This window comes from Aquarana catesbeiana, linkage group LG03, assembly GCF_042186555.1.
Source record: "Aquarana catesbeiana isolate 2022-GZ linkage group LG03, ASM4218655v1, whole genome shotgun sequence".
NCBI lineage: Eukaryota > Metazoa > Chordata > Amphibia > Anura > Ranidae > Aquarana > Aquarana catesbeiana.
This window is the reverse complement of record NC_133326.1, coordinates 220,243,745-220,269,238: the sequence shown is the minus strand read 5'-3', so window position 1 is coordinate 220,269,238 and position 25,494 is coordinate 220,243,745. Positions and strand designations below refer to the sequence as shown.

General features: G+C 41.8%; 1 protein-coding gene across 5 annotated transcripts in view; it reads right to left on the bottom strand.

Moving 5' to 3' along the window:
• CADPS2 (calcium dependent secretion activator 2) overlaps positions 1-25,494 on the bottom strand; it is a 1,072,621-nt gene that overhangs the window by 422,445 nt on the left and 624,682 nt on the right. For all 5 annotated transcript variants that reach the window (XM_073619790.1, XM_073619788.1, XM_073619789.1 and 2 more), the window contains exon 17: positions 288-391. In XM_073619790.1, coding sequence (XP_073475891.1) covers positions 288-391 — 104 coding nt within the window. The remainder of the gene's footprint in view (positions 1-287; positions 392-25,494) is intronic.

Sequence of the window (25,494 nt, the reverse complement as noted above, 5' to 3'; positions counted from 1 at the left end):
TTTTTGGAGGAGAGAATTTCCTCCTGGGGTTTATTTTTTTATATTTTAGAGACAGATGTTTCTGCAATATAAAATAAAATTTCGAGAACTTGTTCACACATAACAGATGCAGGGTAAAAAATTAATTTACATTGTGAGTTAAACCAGATGTTGTAAAGAACTCCATTTGTTCCAAGCAGTACACATTTATCCTGTCCAGTAGCTGGCAGTTTACACTGTCAAAAAAGCTGATATTCTATTAGCTTACTATTGAAAATGTTAATTACTTAAGAGCAACAAAGTTTTACCTCTGAATGATGTTCCTCGTTTTGCTGCAGAACCTCAATGCATAGCTCAGCGAGATGAATAACATCCTTTAGTTTTTTTGAAGGATCATCTTGATTTATAGATTCTAAAAAGGTAAAGTAATATGAAGATAACAAGTACTACAGAATGATTTTTAAAAAAGCAAGTTATTTCTCAGTGACTTTAAGAAAGGGAACAATTCTTTATATAGAGACATTTTTTTTTTATATTCTTTATTTAGACAAAAAAGTATCCAACAAACCGCATCTAGGCATGTTCAACAGTAATGCCCTGTACACACGGTCGGACTTTGTTCGGACATTCCGACAACAAAATCCTAGGATTTTTTCCAACGGATGTTGGCTCAAACTTGTCTTGCATACACACGGTCACACAAAGTTGTCGGAAAATCCGATCGTTCTAAACGCGGTGACGTAAAACACGTACGTTGGGACTATAAACGGGGCAGTGGCCAATAGCTTTCATCTCTTTATTTATTCCGAGCATGCGTGGCACTTTGTCCGTCGGATTTGTGTACACACGATCGGAACTTCCGACAACGGATTTTGTTGTCGGAAAATTTTATATCCTGCTCTCAAACTTTGTGTGTCGGAAAATCCGATGGAAAATGTGTGATGGAGCCTACACATGGTCGGAATTTCCGACAACAAGGTCCTATCACACATTTTCCGTCGGAAAATCCGACCGTGTGTACGGGGCATAAGACCGTATAACAGAAGGGGACAAAGTAGAAGAATTTCACAGCAATATATAACATATGTGATAATGCATAAGGGTAGAAAGGACAAATCGTCCAAAGACAGTTAGTAGAGAGGTTGGAATTGAGAGCACCCTTTCACATTAATGATCTTGAAATGGTAATATCCCCCTAAGTATGAACTAATAGTGACATAAGTCCTTCGGATAAAAGACATGATGGAAACTGTTGAATATAGTAGAAAATCCCTCATTCTACTGCTCTTCCCAGAGTTAAGGTCGAGAGCCAGATGCGGACGGGACATAATTTTTTTGTTTTATAGGAGCAAGATAGAGATATTTTATAACTTCTTATGACATGCTGCTTAACAATGTATTCAAATGTACAGTATGCCATTATAGAAATCATTTTGCCAATGCAATTTTTCAACCATATTCTTAGTTTGTTCAGGTTTTTTTTGTTTAACATTTAACACATTTCCATTGCACTAACGGTGAACAACAAAGGCGTACAAAGTGCAATAAAACATAATAATATAGAAAGGTTTTAAAAGGTATGGTAAATATGTTGGCATAGGTATGTACTAGATGCATTGCAGTAGCATGCATAGGTGTTCAGACAGGAGCACACGAGGTACAAAATCCAAGCAAAAGTAAAAGTTAGCATCATAATGCAGTCAGAGTAGCATTGTGTGACACAGTTTCTCGATAAAGATCTATATAGCGAGGGACAGAAAGGAAAAGGCACAAATAGAAGAGAGAGGAAGGAGGAAAGGGCATGGTGGCTCAAACATTTACAGAGCTGGTCAGATAGTACTAAAAAATATAAACCGGCCAAGATATTAATCACAATCTAGTCATGTCTGGCATATGGAACAGCATGGGAGACCATACAGAATAGGACCAGGCAAAAAGGCAGAAAGAGAATCTGGCTAGTTTAGACAGTTAGGCCTTGTGCATTAATACAACAGGACCAAATGTTGTCAAACTTTTTGAGGCAATTCCTACTAAGGCAAGTATGTTTATATATATTTATATACAGAGTTGGTGGAGTCTGCAGCTTCCATCTCAGTAAAATTTCCCTTTGGGCATAGAATGTGTCCTAAAAAGCAAACAATTGTTTACAGCAGTGGTGTCTCTATATTAACAATACCTAGGATAAATAATAAAGGGTCAACAGGAAGAGGCAATCCTCCCACTGCATTTATAGGTTCTGCACCACATCTGTGGCATAGCTCCAGTACTTGAGGCTAAATAGTAGTTCATTGATGAGGGGTGTAATGAGCAATATGCAAAAGTTTCCGTGGAAATAAATCTCTCTGGCAGAGATAATTATCATTCAAAATATAAAATGCAGCGCTAGAGTTAAACTGTGCAATTCATGATGACACAATGCGTATATATAGCATGTGATAAACTATAAAGTGCAAACGTGCAATAAACAATATGCTATACCAACAATAACAAATGTGCACTATTAACAATACAAACGTAAAAAAAAAATTGTGAAAAGAGAAAAAAAAGGGGTTCATATATGACTGACACAATGCATGTTTAGCATGTGATGAACTATAAAAGTGCAAACGTGCAATAACAATATGCAATACTAACTATAAGCAATATGCAATATTAAGTAACAGTACAGATGTGAAAAAATTGTGAAGAGAGAAAAAAGTTCATATATGGCTGATATTCAGTAGAAGAGATCCCATATAAGGTGTGGAACGTTGATCAGATGCTTGGCAGTGTGATATCTAGAGGTCGATCGGTATGGGTTTTTCTCTGGCTGATGCCGATATTTAGAAATCGCGGTGACCGATGGCCGGTATATGATGCCGATTTTTTTGGGCCGATATGTAAGGTTGATTTTTTTTTTTTTTTAACCTTCATCTCATAAAATCTAACAGTTAGACCCCTTTAACACTGGAGGCATTTTTCAGGCACTTTTGGGCTAAAAATAGCACCTTTAAAGTGCCTGCAAAACGGCTCCCCTGCAGTCTCAGTGTGAAAGCCCAAGTGCTTTCACACTGAGGCGATGCGCTGGCAGGATGTTAAAAGAAAAGTCCTGCAAGCAGCATCTTTGGAGCGGTGTATATTGCTCCTCCACCACTCCTGCCCATTGAAATGAATGGGCAGCGCTGCTGAAGCGCCTGCAAAGCGATTCGGCAGCGGCACTACACGGGCGCATTTAACCCCTTCATCGGCCGCTAGCTGGGTTATAAGTGCCCAGCTAGCGGCCAAATAGCGCTGCTAAAATGACGGTAAAGCACCCCTAAAACTAGCAGCGTTTTACCGTCAACGCCTGCCCGATCCAGTGTGAAAGCAGCCTTAAGTAATAAGCGATACAGGAAATGTCTTGCATTTAAACATTTATTAAACACAACAAACGTCCAATCAGTTCACTTGTATGTATAATTTAGATTAAAAAAAAAAAAACTATATCTTAAATATTAAATACACAAAAATTAGGACTGGATTTTTACTTGTAAGCAACAAATGTCAGAAAAGATTTAGTCTTTAAATGGTTAAACTGAGAACTCCTACAAAGGAGTTCAGTCCATTGATAAGTATAAACATTGTATCTCTTTGCTTCTTTTCTCAGACTTGGCAGGCTGCCCAGATAGGAGAGACAAGTCTCCACGGGAAGACTTCAAGCGGAGTTCCGCTTAAAAAACAAAAAAAAATTAAAAGTCAGCAGCTACAAATACTGCAGCTGCTGACTTTTAAAAATCGGACACTTACCTGTCCCAGGGTCCAGCAATGTGGGGGATCGAAGCCGCGCTCATCTCCTCCTCCGCTCGAAAGCACCGGCATTGTAACTGTGGGCGCCCGGCTGTGTCTTCACAGCTGGGCACCCACTGCTCATGCGTGAGCCGCGCGCCGTGACTGGCCGCGCAATCATCTGGGACTTGTGACGTGTCCCAGATGATTGTCTAGATGGAGGGGGGAGAGCTGATCTCCCTACCTGCGCCGAGGGAAGTGACGTCAGGAGCCCAAGCGCTGAAGGAGGCAGATTACGAGGGACCCCCTAGCAATAGGCATTAAGAGGTGAGTAAAAAAAAAATATTTCTCCAAATGTTTATTTTTTTAATTTTTTTTTTTTAATGCACATTAATGAATTTTTTTTTTGGGTGGAACTCCACTTTCAGGCAACTTGCATTGACTTCTATTACAGAAGTCATTTGCAAGTTGCGCTGAAGTTTTAAATCAGCCTTTTTTGTCAGCACAATCGGCCGATGCCGATTAATTAAAAAATGCCAAAAATCTGCCGCTATATATCAGTTGACCTCTAGTGATACCCATCACCATAGTAAGATTGAGGCTTACCAGAAAGCCTGCGACCACCCTTACTCGGGGGGGGGGGGGGGGGGGGGGTCACAAAGTGCTTTATTGGATCAGACATCCACTAAAGAGGTGTCCAAGTGTGTGTCTCACCAAAAGCCTCTGTGTACACTGGGTGATGATCAAAAGCCGGAAGTTCAGACAGCCTCAGCAACAGGATGTTTAAATATGCAAAGAGACAAGAGACTCCAAATAGTGTGATATTGTCTCTTTAAGCAGTTTTATTGGCAATGCTGCATACACAAAGTTCAAACTCAGCGAATATCGATTGACATTTTGGTCTCTAAATTTACTGGTACAGTAGTGAGACTCACAGGTAAAAAAGCTCCTGACTGTTAGCGACTGATTCAAAATGCTACCAAAAAAACTGTTAGCGTTCACAGGGATCAGGCCTGACTCTGTGAACCCTGCAGTTATGTGTTTAGTGTTTTGTGACAGTGATCGATTGATACTGCACTTGGGTGGACTGGGTGGTCCCTGCCAAGGTCAGACGACCCCGTTCTTCTGCTGTCGTCAAGGTGCAAGAACCACAGGTCCCTCGTATGGAGCAGAGAGCCAGTACCTGAGCCGCTCATCCTTCTGGTGAACTGGCAAGCACCAGTGGCCTAGTACATCCTGGTCATACATCCAGCCCTGCAGTAACACTTGGTGACGTGGCGAGTCCCATAAGTGCAGTTCAAGCTGGCGAGGTGGCAATCACGAGTAGTGTCCCACTGCCACCAAGAAGAAGACAAACACAGGCCCGTCAAGCCCATAGTGCCCTTCCTGCTGCATTCGCCAATCCTAATTGGGAGCCCACCACTTCTGCAGCACCCGTACTTCCCCCATTCACTGGCCAACCCGGAATTCAGGTGGAAACAGTTGATTTTACGTAACTTGATTTTTATTCGCTGTTTTTCACCGAAGATCTCTATAGATCTATTGTGGACCAAAGCAATTTGTATGCTGGTCAATTCATTGCCGTTACTCCCCAGCTGACCCTTGTTAGAGATTGGAAACCAATTACGGTTTCCGAATTTAAGACCTTTCTGGGCCTATCCCTCATGGGCATAACTAAAAAAAGAGTGCGTTGCGGTCATATTGGACCACTGACTCAATTCATCATATGCCCTTGTTCTCTGCCTCTATGGCCAGGACACGATACAAGCAGATCTTGCGGTTCAAGCACTTCAATGACAATGAACTCTGTCGTCCTCGGGGTGACCCTGGATTTGATCAGCTCTACAAAATTCGGCCCCTCGTAAACCACTTGAAGCAACATTTTGCAGCCTTGTTTACTCCCGATCAAGTTATCGGCGTAGATGAGGCCCTGATTACGTTTTCTGGCCGCTTGTCTATCAAACAGTATCTTCCCAGCAAGTGTGCCAGACAGGGTCACAGCCTATACATATAGTTTTATGGTTTACGAGGGAAAAGATAGTCACATAGAGCCGGAGAACTGCCCAGACTACATAGGGAGCGCTGGTAAGATAGTGTGGGACTTGGTGTCACCCTTGTTCGGAAATGGGTACTTGTCCACTTGAACGTGGACAACTATTACACGAGCGTGCCACTTTTTGGGCACCTTTTTGATTATGCACATGTGGCACCGTGCAATCTAATCGCCGGGGCTTCCCCCAACGGCTTGTAGAATTCCGACTTAGACGGGGGGGAGAGAGCCTGCTTGAAGTGTAATAATTTGTTAGCAGTGAAGGGATTCACTGAATGTTTTCTTTATGTCCTCGCTTCATGCAGACACGGCAGTCCAAATTCCTACGGTGACTGGTGTTGTGGAGAAACCCCTCTCTGTCCACGAATACAACCTTAACATGGGAGGGGTGGACCTCAACGACCAGTTGTTGGCGCCATACCTAACTGCCCGTAAGGTCAGACGCTGGTACAAAAAAGTGTCTGTTTATTTCAATTGGCTTTGCTGAACGCTTTTGTGCTATATAAAGCTTCAGGACAGACTGGATCCTTCCTTAAATTCCAGGAAGAGATCGTCAGAGCCCTTCTGTTTCCAGATGGTGATCTTGCCCAACTTTCCAATGCAAATCCAGTGAGCCAGCTGCATGAGAGGCATTTTCCTATTGTCCTCCCTGGTACCCCTACCCAAAGAACACCCCAAAGAAGATGTTGTGTCTGCAGTAAACGCAGATTTAGGCGTGACACCCGCTTTTATTGTCCCTCCTGTCCTGACCAACCTGGTCTCTGCATTTGTGAAAACTTCAAACGCTACCACGCACTAGTTGAGTTTTAGTGTAGGGTACAGCACCACACAGTCCTAGGCACACTAACACAAGGTCTCAGGGTCTCAAAAGATGTGATGGCCATCACATTTTGAGACTTGAGATACCCCAATCTGCAACGTTCAGTTTAAAGTTTTTTTACAATTTTATAAAAGTGAATAAAAAATAAAATAAAAACACACAAAAAAATAAAAATCCAAAAATAGTTGGTGGTTGTATTTTTCTTCTCGCTCTCTAATTCCTACACCGTTCACCTGATTTGGATGTAAATACCCTCAAATTAAAGCTGAAAGTCTGCAGTTAAAGCACATCTTGTTTGTTTAATTTCAAATCCATTGTGGTGGTGTATAGAGCTAAAAAGATTAGAATTGTGTCGATGTCCCAATATTTATGGACCAGACTGTAAGCTTCTAAATGTTGTGCATAAAGTGCCAGGACAGTTCAATCCCCCCCCCAAATGACCCCTTTTTGGAAAGTATACACCCCAAGCTATTTGCTGATAGGCATGTTGAGTCCATGGAATATTTTATATTTTGTCACAAGTTTCAGAAATATTACAACTTCTTTTTTTTTTTTTTTTTTTTTGCACAAAGTTGTTACTAAATGATATATTGTTCAAACATGGCATGGTTATATGTGGAATTACACCCCAAAATGCATTCTGCTGCTTCTCCTGAGTATGGGGATAGCCCATGTGTGACATTTTTTGGGAGCCTAGCCGCGTACAGGACCCCGAAAACCAATCACCGCCTTCAGGATTTCTAAGGGTGTAAATTTTTGATTTCACTCATTAGCTTTCACAGTTTCGAAGGCCATAAAATGCCAAGATAGCACAAACCCCCCCTAATTGACCCCATTTTGGAAAGTAGACACTTCAATCTATTTGATGAGAGGCATGTTGAGTCCATGAAATATTTTATATTTTGCCACAAGTTGCGGAAAAATGAAAAGATTTTTTTTTTTTTTTTGCACAAAGTTGTCACCAAATGATCAATTGCTCAAACATACCATAGGCATATGTGAAATTACACCTCAAAATACATTCTGCTGCTTCTCCTGAGTACGAGGATACTACGTGTGTGTGAGACTTTTTGTGAGCCTAGCCGTATACAGGACCCCGAAAACCAAGCACCGCCTTCAGGCTTTCTAAGGGCGTAAAATGGTGATTTCGCTTCCTCACTACCTTTCAAAGTTTCGGAGGCCATGAAATGACATGATAGCACAAACCCCCCCCCCCCCCCCAAATAACCCCATTTTGGAAAGTAGATACCCCAAGGTATTTGCTAAGAGGCATGGTGAGTATTTTGCAGATCTCAATTATTTTTGAAAATGAAGAAAGAAAAGAAAAATTTTTTTTTTTTTTCTTTTTTAAATTTTCAAAACTTTGTGACAAAAAGTGAGATCTGCAAAATACTCAACATGCCTCTCAGCAGATAGCTTTGGGTGTCTACTTTACAAAATGGGGTCATTTGAGGCATCATCTGGGCACTTCTTGGCCTCCGAAACTGTGATAGGCAGTGAGGAGTGAAATAAAAAATGTACACCCTTAGAAAGCCTGAAGGCGGTGATTGGTTTTCGGGATACTGTACTCAGGTAGACTGCCAAAAAGTTCCACACATGTGTTATCCCCGTACTCAGGAGAAGCAGCAGAATGTATTTTGGGGTGTAATTCCACATATTAAGTGAAAAAAAAAAAAATACAGCGCTGTGTGAAGTAAAGGTATAAACAGCAGCCAACACAGCCATAGACCAAATCAACATATGTGAGTGTAAAAGTGTAGCGCTATTAAACCATAACTAAAAAATGTTTGACCATTAAGATAGTATTAGGGTATACTCTCTAATACAAATATTAGAAAAATCTCAGTGTGCAAAACATACAAAACTGACATGTGCAATACAAGGCATATATACATAGATATCATTAATGGAAATAAATAATAAAGTGATAATACCACAATAATTATTTAAAATGTGAATAAAGTGCTGATATGCAGATACAAAAATAAGCTAATAAAAACAAAAGTCCAGAATATAGTGAACCGGTGTGTAAATGAGAATCCAAAGAGAAGGAGGATAGTCCTAGAAGCATATAGACAGATATTCATCAGACGTCAACACTTCAGAGAGACTGAAAATAGTGAGTAAGCCACCACCAATTGAACAGAAGGGGGCTTACCAGATGTTAATGACTTGAAGAGGCTTATACCACTCAAGACATAAACAGCTTTGGAACCAGATAGCTGGAATGGTACATTTCCCTGGGCAGGCACAACGGATCCTGGATCAGGTCTACAACTTGGCACAAACGATCTCGGATGACAACATAAAGGTAGTACGCCAAAGGGGATCAGAGGTTCGGTGTTCACATACCATGCGAAAATAGATTGAAAACAACTTGCATAGCGTGATACCGTTTGACATAAAATTTATGTCAAACGGTGGCTTTTTAGCGTTTCAGCTAAAAAGCCATCATCTGGGGTGGACCCACTTTCACATACCGCTTCTGTTCTAGTACTCATATGAATGCCTATGATGATCTTCTACCATGTGAGTTTATAATTTAATATATTCAATACATTTTATGTCAAACGCTATGCGAGTTTTTTCAATCTATTTTTGCATGGCATGTGAACACCGAACCTCTAAACCCACTATTTATATTGCTTTTTTTCATATGTCATTTTTATTTTTGATATTGATCATTATTTGCTTAGCGCTGCACATTTTCCATATATATTTCTGTACACAGCTAGACTCCCAAAAAGTCTCAAACATGTGGTATCCCCGTACTTAGGAGAAGCAGCAGAATGTATTTTGGGGTGTAATTTCACATATAACCATGCCATGTTTGAACAATATATCATTTAGTGACAACGTTGTGTAAAAAAAAAAAAAAAATTTAATTTTCCCGAAACTTGTGGCAAAATATAAAATATTTTTAAAAGATAATCATTGCTGTCAGCTGCATGGGATCAGGCTCCCAGTTATCCATTTAAAAGACTTTTCTTATGTAAGCATATTCCCCTTTTTCTTGTTGAAGGATTTAATATCCTAATTAAATATAAATATAGCCATGCACTAAGATTGACATGTCATATTAACATTTTTGATTGATTCGCAGGAAACATTGGTTTTAAAATCATATACAAGTTATTTATACCTTTATATTTATACCTCTCTCTGTGGGTCATCCAGCTTAGTTGGGAGAGTCCCCAAACATTGGGGCTAGAACTTCTGGTTGGGAAATTCCTGCTATCTACACGGATGCATCTATGTATGTATTAATATATGTACTTTAATATGCTCTTATGGAATTTTCTTTTCTTGTTTTGCATATGTCATTTTTTATTTTTTCCTTTTGCTGATTTATCTTTATCCATTTACTAGAAATGAAGTCTATACATTTTCCTGAAGAAGCCATAAGGCAAAACACGTAGAATGATTGCGTGGAAAACTGTATGAAGGAAGTGACTTTTTAATGTTATTCTTCTCTGTAATAAAAATATATACTTTTTTATTAGTGTGATATCTATTTTGTATTAATAAGAACCCTTAAAGTCCCATATTCCCCAATATGTTTTTTTTTCTATATCTCTAACACACAAGAGCAGCCCACTTGGAATAATGCTTATCCTCCCTCCAAGATTCAGCAATCTTTCCTCTAGCAAGGTCCTAGCGTGCTTCTCTTCATAATGCACGTGTGTCAAGGTCTCATCATTACAATAGGTAAACAGTGCTTCGAGGGACCACCAGAGGCTGTCATAAGTTCATGTACCCAGAGGAAAGAATAGTACTGTGGCCCACAAGGCAGAATGAAGAGGAACCAGCCATAATCTTGTCAGATCAAAGATCACTGGACTGCGAGGGAGATTTTATGCCGAGTTTCACTGGGGGGGGGGGGGGGGGGTGTCATTTAAGGAAATTATGTGACTATCAACTATAAATAACCTCTGAATTCAAATCCATCTGCAATTTTTTGATAAAGCTGTTCTCTTTTGACTAAAAGTACCCATTACCCTTAAACCTTTCAGCAGCAATACTTTATTCATAGATGATGACCATACAATAGCTGAGGCCACTAGCTTCAGCACAAATATCAGCTTTGCTGCAAATTCAAACTCACACCTGCATTACATTTAGTAATATGGAAATATGTCTGAGCTCACACCTGCATAATAGTAAAGGATAAAAAAGTTGTCTACACTCACAACTTCACTACATAGTGATGGAGGAACATTTGAGCTTATGGTTGTAAAAGAAGTCTGCAGATTGGACGAAACGCCAGCGTCAACGGAGTGACGTCATCACACCAGGAAATCCCCATACAACTTTGCTACACTTAGGAGACAGAACTGGATTTTATTCCTACTGGGTAAGCAGCAGTTGCCCATCATACAGTTAACTGCTTAAAGGAGGATTGGATCTCGGTGTCATCAGGAGAAGGTAGAGCTGTGATTTAGCCTCATCATTCCACTGTCATAGAGACGGTTGTTACATGACCAAGTTATCTTACTGTCTTGCTCCCTTCATATCCATGATACACTAAATTGGTGTTATATAGGAATGATCTATTAAGATATCCTTATATGAGAGACTTCTGGATACATCTCAGATTTATGTGAGTTAGGCTGCAGTGCAGGAAACCATCATATTTTCACTATATGATAAAGGAATAACATTTGGAACTGTGCCCAACCAGCTACATGCTATCTATTTCTATCAGCCACCACTTCCAGCTTTTACTGCCATATATACACCTACAGTGGCTTGCGAAAGTATTCGGCCCCCTTGAACTTTTCAACCTTTTGCCACACTTCAGGCTTCAAACATAAAGATATAAAATTTTTATTTTTTGTGAAGAATCACCAACAAGTGGGACACAATTGTGAAGTGGAACTAAATCTTTTGGATTTTTGAAACTTTTTTAACTAATAAAATAATGAAAAGTGGGGCGTGCAAAATTATTCGGCCCCCTTGCGTTAATACTTTGTAGAGCCACCTTTTGCTGCGATTACAGCTGCCAGTCGCTTGGGGTATGTCTCTATCAGTTTTGCACATCGAGAGACTGAAATTCTTACCCATTCTTCCTTGCAAAACAGCTCGAGCTCAGTGAGGTTGGATGGAGAGCGTTTGTGAACAGCAGTTTTCAGCTCTTTCCACAGATTCTCGATTGGATTCAGGTCTGGACTTTGACTTGGCCATTCTAACACCAGGATACGTTTATTTGTGAACCATTCCTTTGTAGATTTTGCTGTATGTTTGGGATCATTGTCTTGTTGGAAGATAAATCTCCGTCCCAGTTTCAGGTCTTTTGCAGACTCCAACAGGTTTTCATCCAGAATGGTCCTGTATTTGGCTGCATCCATCTTCCCCTCAATTTTAACCATCTTCCCTGTCCCTGCTGAAGAAAAGCAGGGCCAAACCATGATGCTGCCACCACCATGTTTGACAGTGGGGATGGTGTGTTGAGTGTGATGAGCTGTGTTGCTTTTACGCCAAACATATCGTTTTGCATTGTGGCCAAAAAGTTTGATTTTGGTTTTATCGGACCAGAGCACCTCGCTGAACTTCTGGAGTGAGTTTGCTGCACTGAAAGTAAAGGGGCCGAATAATTTTGCACGCACCACTTTTCAGTTTTTTAATTGCTAAAAAAGTTTAAAATATCCAATAGATTTCGTTCCACTTCACAATTGTGTCCCACTTGTTGGTGATTCTTCACAAAAAATTAAAATTTTATATCTTTATGTTTGAAGCCTGAAATGTGGCAAAAGGTTGAAAAGTTCAAGGGGGCCGAATACTTTCGCAAGCCACTGTAGATGTTTACCAGTCCAAGCAGTGCATACTGTCGCAAGCCATATGAGATCAGAGTCTAATTTTATCATCGATTAGTTATAACATCTAGAATGACATTTTTCAATGACTATTGATTACACTTGATGCAAGTTCTTTGGGAGGTACCTACAGTGCCACCATATTTAATCACCATTGTCAGTAGGGACTATTTGTCCTATATACATCTTGCCTTTTTGAATTTATTGGGATTATACAACATTCAGCAACTGCATTTGAACTACACTGTAATTTTACAGTTTTCTTTATCATCGGTTAGCCACTGTTTTGAGATGCCAGTTTCTGAGTCATATCCACTATCTGATGATCCCTTGAAATCCCCTGAAAACTGGATTACTACCTTTACGCTGTCTGTTTCTTTTGGAATGTATTGATATAGCCACACGGATGTTTTCCGTAACATTTTAATTCAATTTTCATTATAATTTGACTACGCTGCTTGGTCATATTTTTTGCCTACTTCTGCAGTCTGTTACATACAGCTGCTGCTTTTTTTTTTTGCTTAGCTCTCTAATTGGCATAGAGCACATCTAACAGGTGAATCATCGAGCTGCACAAATCTCACTTTGGGTTATTTTTTACCCATACTTGTATATCTAGTTTACGCCATAGTTGCATTTAGGGACGTGGAGGTATGTCTGAGCTGTAACCTGCATTATTATTTAAGGAAATGGAAGTAATTCTGAGCTCATCACACACCTGCATGGCAGAGATGCAGAGGTATTTATGGGCTCGCATCTGCATGCCATTTGGGGATATTGAGGTATGTTTGAGCTCACACCCGCATAACACTTAGGGATGTGGAGTCACGGATGAGCTCACAGTTTCAGCAAAGCTGATATTTACAAAACTCTAAGTGCCCCATATTTAAGGTTTCATGGGGCACAGAAGTCTCAAGTGTATGAACAGGTGAGTTAATGTACCTGCTGATACACAGTCATGCTGGTTTTTACAGATTTACTATTCGATGTGCACTGGGATGAAACATCAAAAGATGAGGTCAAGGTTCAAATTCAAATATCAGTAATTTATGTGCTAATTTTTCTTCTTCTCTTGCCTCAGGAGCTCCTGAATCTGGGTAGCTCAATATACAAGTGGCGGCCTTTAGCTTTTAATTGGCACACAGCCACTCCTCCATTACCGGTCAGGAAAAAGCACCAATCTTCACTAACCAGTAAAAATAGGATTTTTATGTCATACTTACCTGTAAAATCCTTTTCTTTGAGTACATCATGGGACACAGAGTCAGGCTAAAATTCATTACCTAATGGGTTATACTCTATCTCCAGGTGAATGGACACTGGTAGACCAAAGGTCTTCAGACAGGAAGTGATCCCCTATATAACCCCTCCCACACAGGAAGCACTTCAGTTTTGTAGCAAGCACTGAATCCTCAAAAAAAAAAAAAAAAAAAAAAAAACAGGGGAGGGATCTCTGTGTCCCATGATGTACTCAAAGAAAAGGATTTTACAGGTAAGTATGACGAAAAAAATCCTATTTTCGTTTTCATACATCATGGGACACAGAGTCAGGCTAATATTCATTACCTACTGGGACGTCCCAGAGCAATAAACTTGAGGGGAGGGAGACACCCTGCCAAACAATAGCCATGAGAACTTATACGGCAGCCTGCAGTACACTGCGGCCAAAAGCTGAATCCTCAACTGCTCAAACATACACTTGATAAAATGTTGTGAACGTATGCACGGATGACCAATTAAGCAGCCTTACAAATCTGAGCCACAGATACCTGATGGCGAAAAGCCCAGGAGGTTCCTACACCCATAGGCGTGCGCACAGGGTGTGCCGGGTGTGCCCAGGCACACCCTAATCCCCTCATGCACATTAGTGTTATCGTTCTGTGTATCAACAGGAACATGGGAAAGATCTCCCTCTTACCGGCCCTGCCATAAGAGAAGTGTTTATCCTTTTCTCTTTCACTGTGCCAGCAAGGAGATCAATGTGCCGGAGTCATATATATGTAGATACATAGACATGCATGTGTGTTTGAGCTTAAGGGTGCACACCCTAATGCATTAGGCTGCACACACCTATGCCTACACCCCTGGTAGAATGAGCTCTCACCCTAAAGGGAGCGTAGGCCTGATCAATTGACTGACCCAATTGGTAATGGAAGCTTTAGAAGCTGCCTGCCCTTTCTTGGGTCCTTTTGGTAAAACAAAAAAAAAGAGTCTGATCCTCGGATCTCCACAGATCTAGACAAATAAACCTTGACTGCCCAGACAATGTCCAAAGAATGCAGTCGTCTCTCTTCGGCCGAACGAGGCTGAGAGAAAAAAGGCAAAATAATGTCCTGATTTAAATGAAAGGCTGACACCACTTTTGGCAAAAAAGGAGGGAATAGGTTGTAACACAACCCTGTCGTGGTGAAGGATCCGATACAGTTCCCTGCATGAAAGGGCCGCCAACTCCAACACCCTTCTAGCCGAGGTCATAGCCATCAGGAAGGCTAGCTTGCGGGACAGCAAGTCTAATGGAATTATCTTGATAGGTTCAAATGGTTGTTTCTCTAACACAGACAGCACCAAGTTTAAGTCCCAAGGACACATAGGAGTCCTAATAGGGGGAAGCAAACGAGTTGCCCCCTGCATTAAGGTTTGGATCAGTGAATGGAAGGCTAAAGGCCTTTGGAAGAATACTGATAGGGCTGAAACTTGACCTCTGATTGTACTCAAAGCCAATTTGATTTCTACAGATGACTGTAAAAAAGAGAATTCTCCCAATCACATATTTCCGAGGATGCCATTTTCTGGCTTCACACCAAGCAATATAAGTCTTCTAGACCTTATGATAAATTTTCCTAGTGACAGCTTTTCTAGCATTCACTAGGGTAGACACTGCTGATCCCGAGATGCCACAGTCCTTTAACACCCTGGCTTCAATAGCCATGCTGTCAAAATCCTGCGCAACAAATGTGGAAGGAGAATGTGGAGTTGAATCTGGATGCCAATAGATTGACCTCTCATCCCCAACGCTGGCAAATTTCCTGTAACACCCCTGGGTGTAGGGACCATTCCCCCGGGCAGATCTGCTGGTGGCTGAGATAATCTGCCTTCCAGTTCACTACTTTGTGATATGGACTGCTGATATAATCAGCACATGTCCCTCTGCCCAGGCTAGTATGTGGTTCACCACCTTCAGAGCTGAACGACTGAAAATGAGTGGAACACGTACCATGTTCTCAAAGGTGAACTTGCTGTATTTTTTGCCCCATAAGGCGCACCTGACCATAAGATGCACCTAGGTTTTAGAGGAGGAAAACACGTAAAAAAATATTCTAGTACGGAAATTTTATGTGAATTGATGGGGTTTATCGTGGACAAGCCAGGAGTGTCTGTCATAGTGGCAGGAGATTTTATTATGACCATGAATAAAAATCTAGATAGGTTCCCGCAGAGGGCCCCCCCCATGAAACATTTGGTGGTTCATTGTTCCGTTTTTGTGAAGAGAGAGGAGTCCAGGATTGACCTCTTATTGTGTAATGAGGAAGCCCTGAAAATAGTGGAGGAGGTAGATTACAAACCAAGGGGGATCTCAGATCACTTACCATTAGTCTGTTCAATAAAAATAGGGGAAAACTATAATAGGGGGGACTGGAAGGTGAACCCCTTTTGGCTGGAGATAATTACGGACACTGGGGGGATTGTAGCCAGCCTGAAGGAGTTTTTAGAATTAAACTCTGGAACCGGATCATTGGGAGTGATCTGGGACACCCTGAAAGCATACTTGCGAGGCGTACTGATACAAAGAATAACATATTTCAAAAGACAATCACAAGCAAGAGAAGTCAAGGTGAGGGAGGAAGTAAGGGGAGCAGAAATACAGTATGTGGAGGCACCAACCCCGGATAAATATAAAGAATGGGTGGCGAAGCAAGAAGGATACAAAAGACTAGTTCTGGAGAAAATAGAGAATAAAAAATTATTTCAGAGGCAGGCCTTCTTTGGTGAGGGAGAGCGGGTAGGGAGAATATTGGCCCTAATAGCTAGGGCAAATAGCCCTCCAGCTATCATACAAGCAATACGGGATAGGGAAGGCAAAGTTAGAAGGACTACGCCAGAAATAGTAAACGAGTTTAAGAATTACTATAAAAACTTGTATAGTACGCCACAGATAAACGTAGAAGGGGAAATGTGGGATTTTTTCCAAAAATTGAAAATACCCCCGCTATCAAAGGAAGATAGGGAGAGATTGGAAGCTCAGCTGACACTTGAGGAACTATGTAAAGCAACAGCTGATATGGCAAATCAGAAAGCTCCAGGGCCAGATGGCTTGCCGATAGAAATTTATAAAAAATATGGGAATATATTATTACCCAAACTTTTACAGGTGTTAAACGGAGTGGTAGGGGAAGGGAAACTCCCATCCTCCATGACAGACGCAACAATAATTGTATTAGCAAAGGAAGGGAAGAATCAACTAGAGACAGCCTCTTATAGACCAATATCACTAATATGCTTGGATGTTAAAATGCTCGCAAAAGTACTGGCAGCAAGATTGAATAAAATAATTGGTAAAGTAATACACCCGGACCAAACTGGTTTTATACCAGATAGATCCACAAGCCTAAATGTAAGGCAAGCTTATCTAAATATTCAGATCCTGGTAGAAAATGGAGAGAATAGGGCTATTCTATCATTAGATGCAATCAAAGCTTTTGATAGCTTAGAATGGCACTATTTGTGGAAGGTTCTGGCGGAATTTCAGTTTGGACCCCAATTTGTCCGCTGGATATTATTATTATATGAGAGCCCCAAGGCTAAGGTAACAATAAATGGAGAGTGTTCTGAATGGTTTCAATTAGAGAGGGGAACGAGACAGGGGTGCCCTTTGTCCCCCTTGCTCTTCGCCCTCGCAATGGAGCCTTTGGCCATTGCTTTAAGAGCATCCCAGGAGGTTCAGGGTTTTAAAAGAAGAATGGGAGAGGAAAAGGTTGCTATGTATGCAAACGTTTTGTTGTTCCTTGGGGACACACAATCCTCTTTGGAGGCCGCCATGAAACTGGTACAAGACTTTGGACATTTCTCCGGGTTGGCAATTAGTTGGGAAAAGTCTGTTCTTTTGCCTATAGACCCCATTACTAACTCACTCCCGCAACAGGCAACCCAAATAAGAGTAGTAAATCAGATGAGATATTTGGGTATTAATATGACCAAGGAACCAGGACAGTTTATAGCAGGAAATGTAGTCCAACTTATGATAAAGCTCAGGCAGAAGAGTAAGGTGTGGAGTCGCTTACCTCTCTCGGTGGCTGGTCGGATCAACCTAATTATTTATTCAATCATAAGACAAGTTCGAGAACATACACAGGAGAAAAAAATAACACACCTTCAAATTTAAACATCTCATAATAAGAACACAACATTATATCTTGCAATAAATTGGGTCACTATCTAGAATAACTCAACTCCTTCACAATATACTTGACCAAAAGACCCCATATCCTGCCAACCTATATAGTCTCGGACTTGTCCCAGTCAGTTTTATACAGTTATTAAAAAAAAAAAAATAAATAAAAAAAAGAGAGGGGGGGGGGGGGGGGGGTAGGAAAAAAATATAAGGAAAACCAAAATAAGAGAAAAAGGAAGAAGAGGGGGATGGAAAGTAAAACCCCTCCAAGGGAGTAACCCTCAGGTGTGCTCGCATATCAAAAAGGGAAATTGAGTTGAAAACTTTATCTTAAATATCCCCTCTAGTTGCTCAAATTATTGTCAAGGATTGCGCTTCCCTCCCCTGAGGCTATAAAGACATTCCAAAGTGACCAGGTCCTAGAGTAACGCTCCTGCTGACGTCTTGCAGAGAGAACCAAGTCTTCTAATTTGTTAATCTTTTACTTTAAGTAACCACATCCCTATTGTCGGGGGTAACGGTGATTTCCATGTCAGAGGAATACGTGCCTTAATGGCATTAAAAATATGACGAGTAATAGATTCCTTATAAACCTTTTCTGGTATGTGAGACGCATGGAGGAGAAAGAAGGCCGGATCTTCTGATATTGTACCATCCATAAAAATTTGGACAATGCGTCCAACCTCTGCCCAGAAATTCTTTAGTTTGGGGCATTTCCAAAAGATATGTAGCATAGTACTTCTATCTCTCTGACATCTCCAGCACAAGTCAGAGGAGTCAGGGAAAATTCTCTTCAATTTCACTGGCGTTCTGTACCATCGGGTAAAAATTTTGAAACTAGTCTCTTGAGTTTTCGCTCAGATCGATGATTCGTGCCTAAACCTAAGAATATGTTGTAACTGTATCGAGCTAAAAGATTTACCCAGCTCCTGTTCCCATTCACGAACAGAATTCAAAAGGTTAGTTTCCGTAGGTGGAATTAGTAATTCATAATTGGCCAATAAGGTATGAGACATTGCTCCCGTCTCCGAGCACAGTTTCTCAAAAATAGTGGGGGGACCTGGTGAACTGCCCCGGGGCTGGAAGAGTACTGAAGAAGTGGGTGATCTGAAGAGCGCTACAAAATCTTAGTCTAAATTTGCCCGCCTGTTCTGTCAGCTCCTGGATTGTCGGCCACGCCCCAGCTTTTATGTAGCTAGACACTTGTACATAGCCCATATTCCATAGGTGCTTAAAAGCGACGTCCTCAATCCTCGGAGGAAAATGGGGGTTCCCCAGTATCGGATACAAGGGGGAAACCTCAGGTGTTATGCCCATACTAGGGAACAGAGCCGAACAGAGTTTAGTAGTAGTACCTATCAGAGGATGTTTGATAAGCTCTCTAGGAAGATGGGCAAAGCACCAAGGGGTTCTACCCAGTGGGATGGGCGACTAGGCATATTCCATCTGCACCCAAAGTTTAAGATCTTTATGCCTATTCCAATTACCCTACTCAAATGTATAGCTTGATAGTATTTGCGTATATCTGGCACCGATCGTCCCCCATATCTCTTGGGAAGTGTTAGTTGGTTGAGTTGCAACCGAGGCTGTTTATGTGCCCAAATAAAATTAACCTCTGGCTCTGTTTAAAGTATGCAGTTGGAATGCGTATCGGCAATGCCTGTAAAAGAAAAAGACATTTGAGAAGAATGCTCATTTTAATGATATTGCAGCGTCCAAGCCATGAGTGAAGGCCCGTTTTCCAATTACCTAGTAGATTTTTAACTTTTTTAAGCAATGGAGGGAAATTTAACCCCAAAATCTTAGCTATATTATTAGGTGGGATCAACGTACCCAGATATGTTAGCGCTTTATCAGTCCATTTAAACTTAAAGTTTTGCTTAAGTTGCGCAATTGATGTTTGAGGACAATTAACCCCCATTGCCTCCGACTTAGAAAAATTAATACGGAGATTGGAAATTAGACTATACTTCTCAAACTCCCGCATTAAATTTGGAATTGTGATCAAAGGGTTCGTAAGGGAGTACAGCATATCATCTGCGTAAGCTGAGATTTTATATTGGGCGTCACCTATCTGTATTCCTGTAATATTCTGATTTAGGCATATTGTGCAGAGAAATGGTTCCAATGACAGGGCGAAAAGGAGTGGCGACAGAGGACATTCCTGGCGTGTCCCATTTGAGATTGAAAAAGTCTCAGTTAATACTCCGTTAGCCCGTACTCGGGCTGCCGGGTAAGAGTAAATGGAGGTAATCCACTGCAACATTTTACTCCCAAAGCCTCCATATTACAGGACCGCCAACATAAAACTCCAATTCACCCTATCAAAGGCTTTCTCTGTGCCTGTGTTTATAAACACACATTGTGTCTGGGTTTTATTCACTACCTATAAGATATTCAGGACCTTCGTGGTGTTCTCTTGCTTCACGTGTGGGAACAAATCCCACTTGGTCCAGGTGTATCAGATTCGGGATATACTGTTGGATTCTATTTGCTAAAATTTTGGTAAAGAGTCTGAGATCTAGATTAAGCAGAGAGATCAGTCGATAGCTTCCACAGGAAGCCGGGTCCTTCCCCTCTTTCGGTATCACAGAGATATGGGCTAGCAAGGTGTCTTTTGTTAATGTTGCTGACGAGCCAAGAGCATTAAATAGTTTAACCATATACTGTGCTAAAGAAGGGAGCAAGATCTTATAATATTGGGCCGTCAACCCGTCGGGACCCGGTGCTTTACCCATTTTAGTGGCCTTTACAGCTCCCTGGAGTTCTTCTATTGTTATGGGATTTTCAAGGTTATCTCTACCCTCATCCGATAGTCAGGACATTAATGACCGTGAGAGATACGAATCTATCTGGGCTTGGGTAGGGGGCTTCGTCTGCAGGTTATATAGAGATTTGTAAAATTTTTGGAATTCTCAAGCTATATCATGTGGTTTCGTGACCTTAAAGGGGTTGTAAAGGTAATTTTTTTTTTTTATTTAAAATAACAAACATATCATACTTACCTTCACTGTGCAGCTCGTTCTGCACAGAGTGGCCCCGAACCTGGTCTTCTGGGGTCCCTCGGCGGCTGTTTCAGCTCCTCCCCGCAAGCATTCACCACCTTAATGCGAGCTCCCTCGCATGGTGGTGAGTGCTTGCGGGCGCGCTCCCGTGATACAGCCGGCGGCTATAGCCGCTCGCTGTATCACTCGGCCCCGCCCCCCCGCGTCATCGGATGTGATTGACAGCAGCGCGAGCCAATGGCTGCGCTGCTTTCAATCCATCCACTGCAGCCAATCAGCGACCAGGCTGAGCTGCAATGAGGACGAGCAGCGAAGATTCGAGGCGTCAGGTAAGTAAAACGGGGGGGCTGGGGGCGGCGGTACTGTCAAAAGTTTTTTCACCTTAATGCATAGAATGCATTAAGGTGAAAAATTTTTTATCTTTACAACCCCTTTAAGCCTATTAGATGAAACCAAATGTGGGATATAATTCATTAATTTCTGGTCACGCAAAGTCCTAGCTAAAAATCTCCCACATTTGTCCCCAGACTCGTACGAGAACTTCCTACAAATTTGTAATGCCGCCTTCGCCTTAAAATGAAGAAGATCCGAAATTTGTGTTTGTTTAGCCAAAAGATCTTTCTTTAAAGAAGGGGACTGGACCCGCTTATGACGAAGCTCTAAGGTAGTCAAATCTTCCAGTAATAATTTGAGCTGTTCCGCCCGTTTCCGTTTAATCCTGGCTCCATGTTAAATCAGCACCCCTATAATAACTGCCTTATGTGCTTTCCAGACGATTCCGGGATTACAATCTGGGGTATCATTAATGCTAAAATAAAATTCTAACTCTTTAATTACATCCTCCAGGACATCTTTATCCTGTAAAAGACTCTCATTCAATCTCCACTGAGTAGGCCTGTTCGTCCGAGAGTTATACAAGTCATATGTCAAAAAAATAGGTTTGTGGTCTGACCAGGTGATAGAGCCCATAGTGGCAGCTCGTACTGAATGAAGTTGGGCATGTGGAACCAAAAAACAATCTATACGGGAATAAGATTTGTAAAGAAGGGAGTAAAAAGTATAATCTTTTTCCGTAGGATAGAGTAAACGCCATATATCAATCAATTGATTCCTGTGCAGAATTTGGGCAATACAATTGCGTGCGCTAAGAGAAATAGATGACAGTCCAGTGGAAGCATCTTCCACTGGATTTAGTGGCATATTCCAGTCTCCTCCTATGATCAACTGTCCTTCTGTGAATTCAGTCAACCGCTTGAGCGTTTTACCTAAAAATGTCTTGATGTACATTGGGAGCATACACTGTCGCCAGTGTAACCCCAACATCGCCCACCCTGCCCTTTACAAACAGGAAACGCCCTCCAGGATCTCTGACCGCATCTACAAAAAACCATGGTACTCTGCTTGAGAGGATGATAGACACCCCCCTTAACTTCGCCGTTTGATTTGTAGAGTGATAAACTGTCGGAAATAGCCGCCTTTTTCAAATAGGTACTTTGTCATCTCTAAAATGCGTCTCCTGTATGAATGCAACATCTGATTTAAGACGCTGCAAATCATGCAGGAGCATCCGCCTTTTTTCTGGCGTATTTAAACCCTTAACATTAAGAACACACTGAGGGTCTCCATGGCAGGAATTTAGGTTTAGAAAAGGTATTAGATAGGGAAAGAACTGGGAGAAAAAAAAAAAAAGCAATATATTGCTAAAACGCTCACCGGTTAAACCCGGTACTCGAGCGTTGGCCTATGTGGGGCTGTGGACAATAATGGGCGGAGATAGAGCTCCGGGCGTACCCGCTCCCCCGACTATTAAAAACAAAAAAAACAAAAACAAAGAACCAACTCGGCATATAGTAATACTTATGCTACTGCACACTAGCAACCTGCAGATCATGAGGGCAATATCGTGTGATTGACAGCTTATAATCTAAAGCATATGATAGGTTCCCTCGATATCTGAGGGCTTCCCCTTTCCAAGATTATCTCTCTTTTTAAGGGGCATTTTAAGTCAAAATAAAGGCCATATGCCTAGCTCATTGGGACCCCCCCTCTACAATTCCAAATAGGGGAGGCGCCAAACGTCTTCCCTATAAAACATACCTTCAAGTCACATTCTAGAAAGGGGACCCACTATATAATTGTATCTAAGCTGTTTATCCTTTAAGAGAAAAAAAGAAAAAAAAAAAATAGGAAAAAAAAACCCTCAAGGAGGTTAAAGATCCCTCTTCCTCTTCTGATCTCCAGAGTACCATAAACAAATATTTAGAAAGAGAACATAGATGCAGTCTAACATGTAACCTATTCCCCTCTCCAAAAAGAACAGAGAAGGGGACAGGTCTCATAAGGACCATCTCTAAGCTGCCATAGAGTCCTCTTCCCCTTCGCCCTCTACCAGCCCGATCACCTGGGGGAGTTTTTAGGGGTTAATGGTCATCTTCCAAAGAAAAAAAAAAATGATAATAATAAAAAATAAAAAATTTAAATATACACACACTCATAATTCTTCTGATTCTTCTAATTCCAAACCAACTTAAGCAACCTTGCTTAAATATATACTAAACAAAACAGAAAAGCATGCACCAAGCACTGAATGTAAGTAACCGTCTTCTTAAAGCATCCTAAATAAAGAGCTTGCAGTTTTTTGGTTCAATAAGTAATTGCATTCATCAACTATCCTAAAACGCTATAACCTATGGCATCATCTCAGAAACTTCAAGATGCTTATCTTAATACGTGGGACAGGGGGCAAAGTTGAAGATTTAGGATGGGGGGGGACTGTGAGTAACGTCCGCTACTGTCTTCTCTGTCCCCTCTTTCACTCGATAGAACTAAAGGTCTAGGTTCTGGCTCTTGATTCTGTTCCCTGCAGGGGCTTTGGGGTCCGCATCGGGGCTGCTGTTGTTGTAGTACTTGAGTATGATTCCCACGACCTTGCTTTCCCTGGGGACCCAGTTGACCCCCCGTGTGTGGAATATATAAAAGCCAATTGGGGATCTGGATAGGTGCCACTTCTATGAATGCAAATAATCCCGGAAGATCTGCCGGTGTACGGAGGGTATATGAAGATGATGCCTTAAGAAATGTCACCGCCAGTGGGTATCCCCATCTGCATGTGTACCCCTGTTCTCTAGCCAGGTCCAAGATTGGCCGCAGACAGGTTCTACGCTGAAGGGTAGCCCGAGATAAATCCGACAAGATTTCAATAGGAGTCCCCTCAAAATCAATATTCCCCGCTCCCCACGAAGTATCTGCTCCTTCTGTGAGTAGCTATGTAGTCGGCATAAAACATCTCTAGGTCTCTCTGGGTCTCTTGATTTGGGGCCCAACGCTCTATGGACCCTATCTAATGTGACCATCGTCTGGGGGGATTTTAAGACAGCCTGAAATATAGCACTCACTATTTTCCTGAGATCTTCCACATCAGTCTCTTCAGGGATACCCCGGAGCCGCAAATTGTTCCCGGCGGCTTCTATCTTCCAAAACCTCCATATGGAGCTGTAGGTCCACTGCTGTGTTTACCTGGATAGTCTGGGCTCTTTCAATGGCTACTACCTGCTGTTCGAGGGAGGACACATGTCCCTCTCCTGTGTTCACCCTCTCCGCAAGTATTTTAAAGTCTGTCCTTACCGCTTGAATGTCCTGGCGATGTGACTCCTCTACCCGGAGGATCAAAGCCTCGATGTCCCGGCGTGTGGGGAGCTCCCTCAGCAGTGCTCGGATGTCTCCTTCCACACTTCCTGTATATTCAGCCTGCGGGGGGTCAAAGACTTCCGCCAGAGCATGGTGTGAAGATGCTGGAATTTCCGACTTAGAGTCCGGCATGGGGGATGTAGTTGGCAGGCTCGGCTTAATACTGACAGCCCAGCATGAGCTGCTTGGAGCTGCCGTTATAGCACCTGGAGACCCTCATGGAGATGGAACAAAGTAATGCTGGATATCCCCCTGTAAGAAACGAGAGGTAGGAGGCTGAGCTCTCCTTGTTGTGGATCGTGTCTTGTATTCTCGGGCTGTACTCATGCCGCGGTAATATCTCTCAGTCGGCTATTTAGTTGGGACAAGCATGGTAGTCCCGGAGCTCTAGTATAGCGTGTCTTCACGCCGCCATGTCCAGGCCACGCCCCGTATCAACCTAAGATGGTATGGATGCCGCAAATATTATATATAATACAGAACACACCAGTGTGGATCCCAAAACATTGGTTTAAAAAATTAGAGAGAGTATTTAGAGAGTTGGTCTGGAAAAACGGTGCTGCAAGGTTCCGCTTGCAGGCATTACAGCGGCCGAGAGAGGTGGGAGGCTTGGCACTGCAGAATTCGAGTTATTTTTAGGCGACGCAACTACAGTATATGAGAGGAAGTAATTTATCCGTAGAAAGTGAGGTAGGAAATAAATTATTACTGAATGATACCGGCCATAATACAGTAGTGGGGGCGGTGGAAGCAGATTCCTTTGGAACTAGATGCCCAACAACCCAATTAACGGTGAGCGTTTGGGAAACTGTCAGGACCATGTTGGGTTATGGTGATTTTTCAGAATTCTCTCCTATATGGGACAATAAAAATTTAAGGGAACTTAAGGTAATGGGAAAATAGAGGAATGGGATCGGAAGGGCATCTACTACTTAGCACAAATGTATAGGGCTGGTAGACTGAAATCATTCCAGGAAATAAGTGAAGAATACGAAATTTCAAACCGG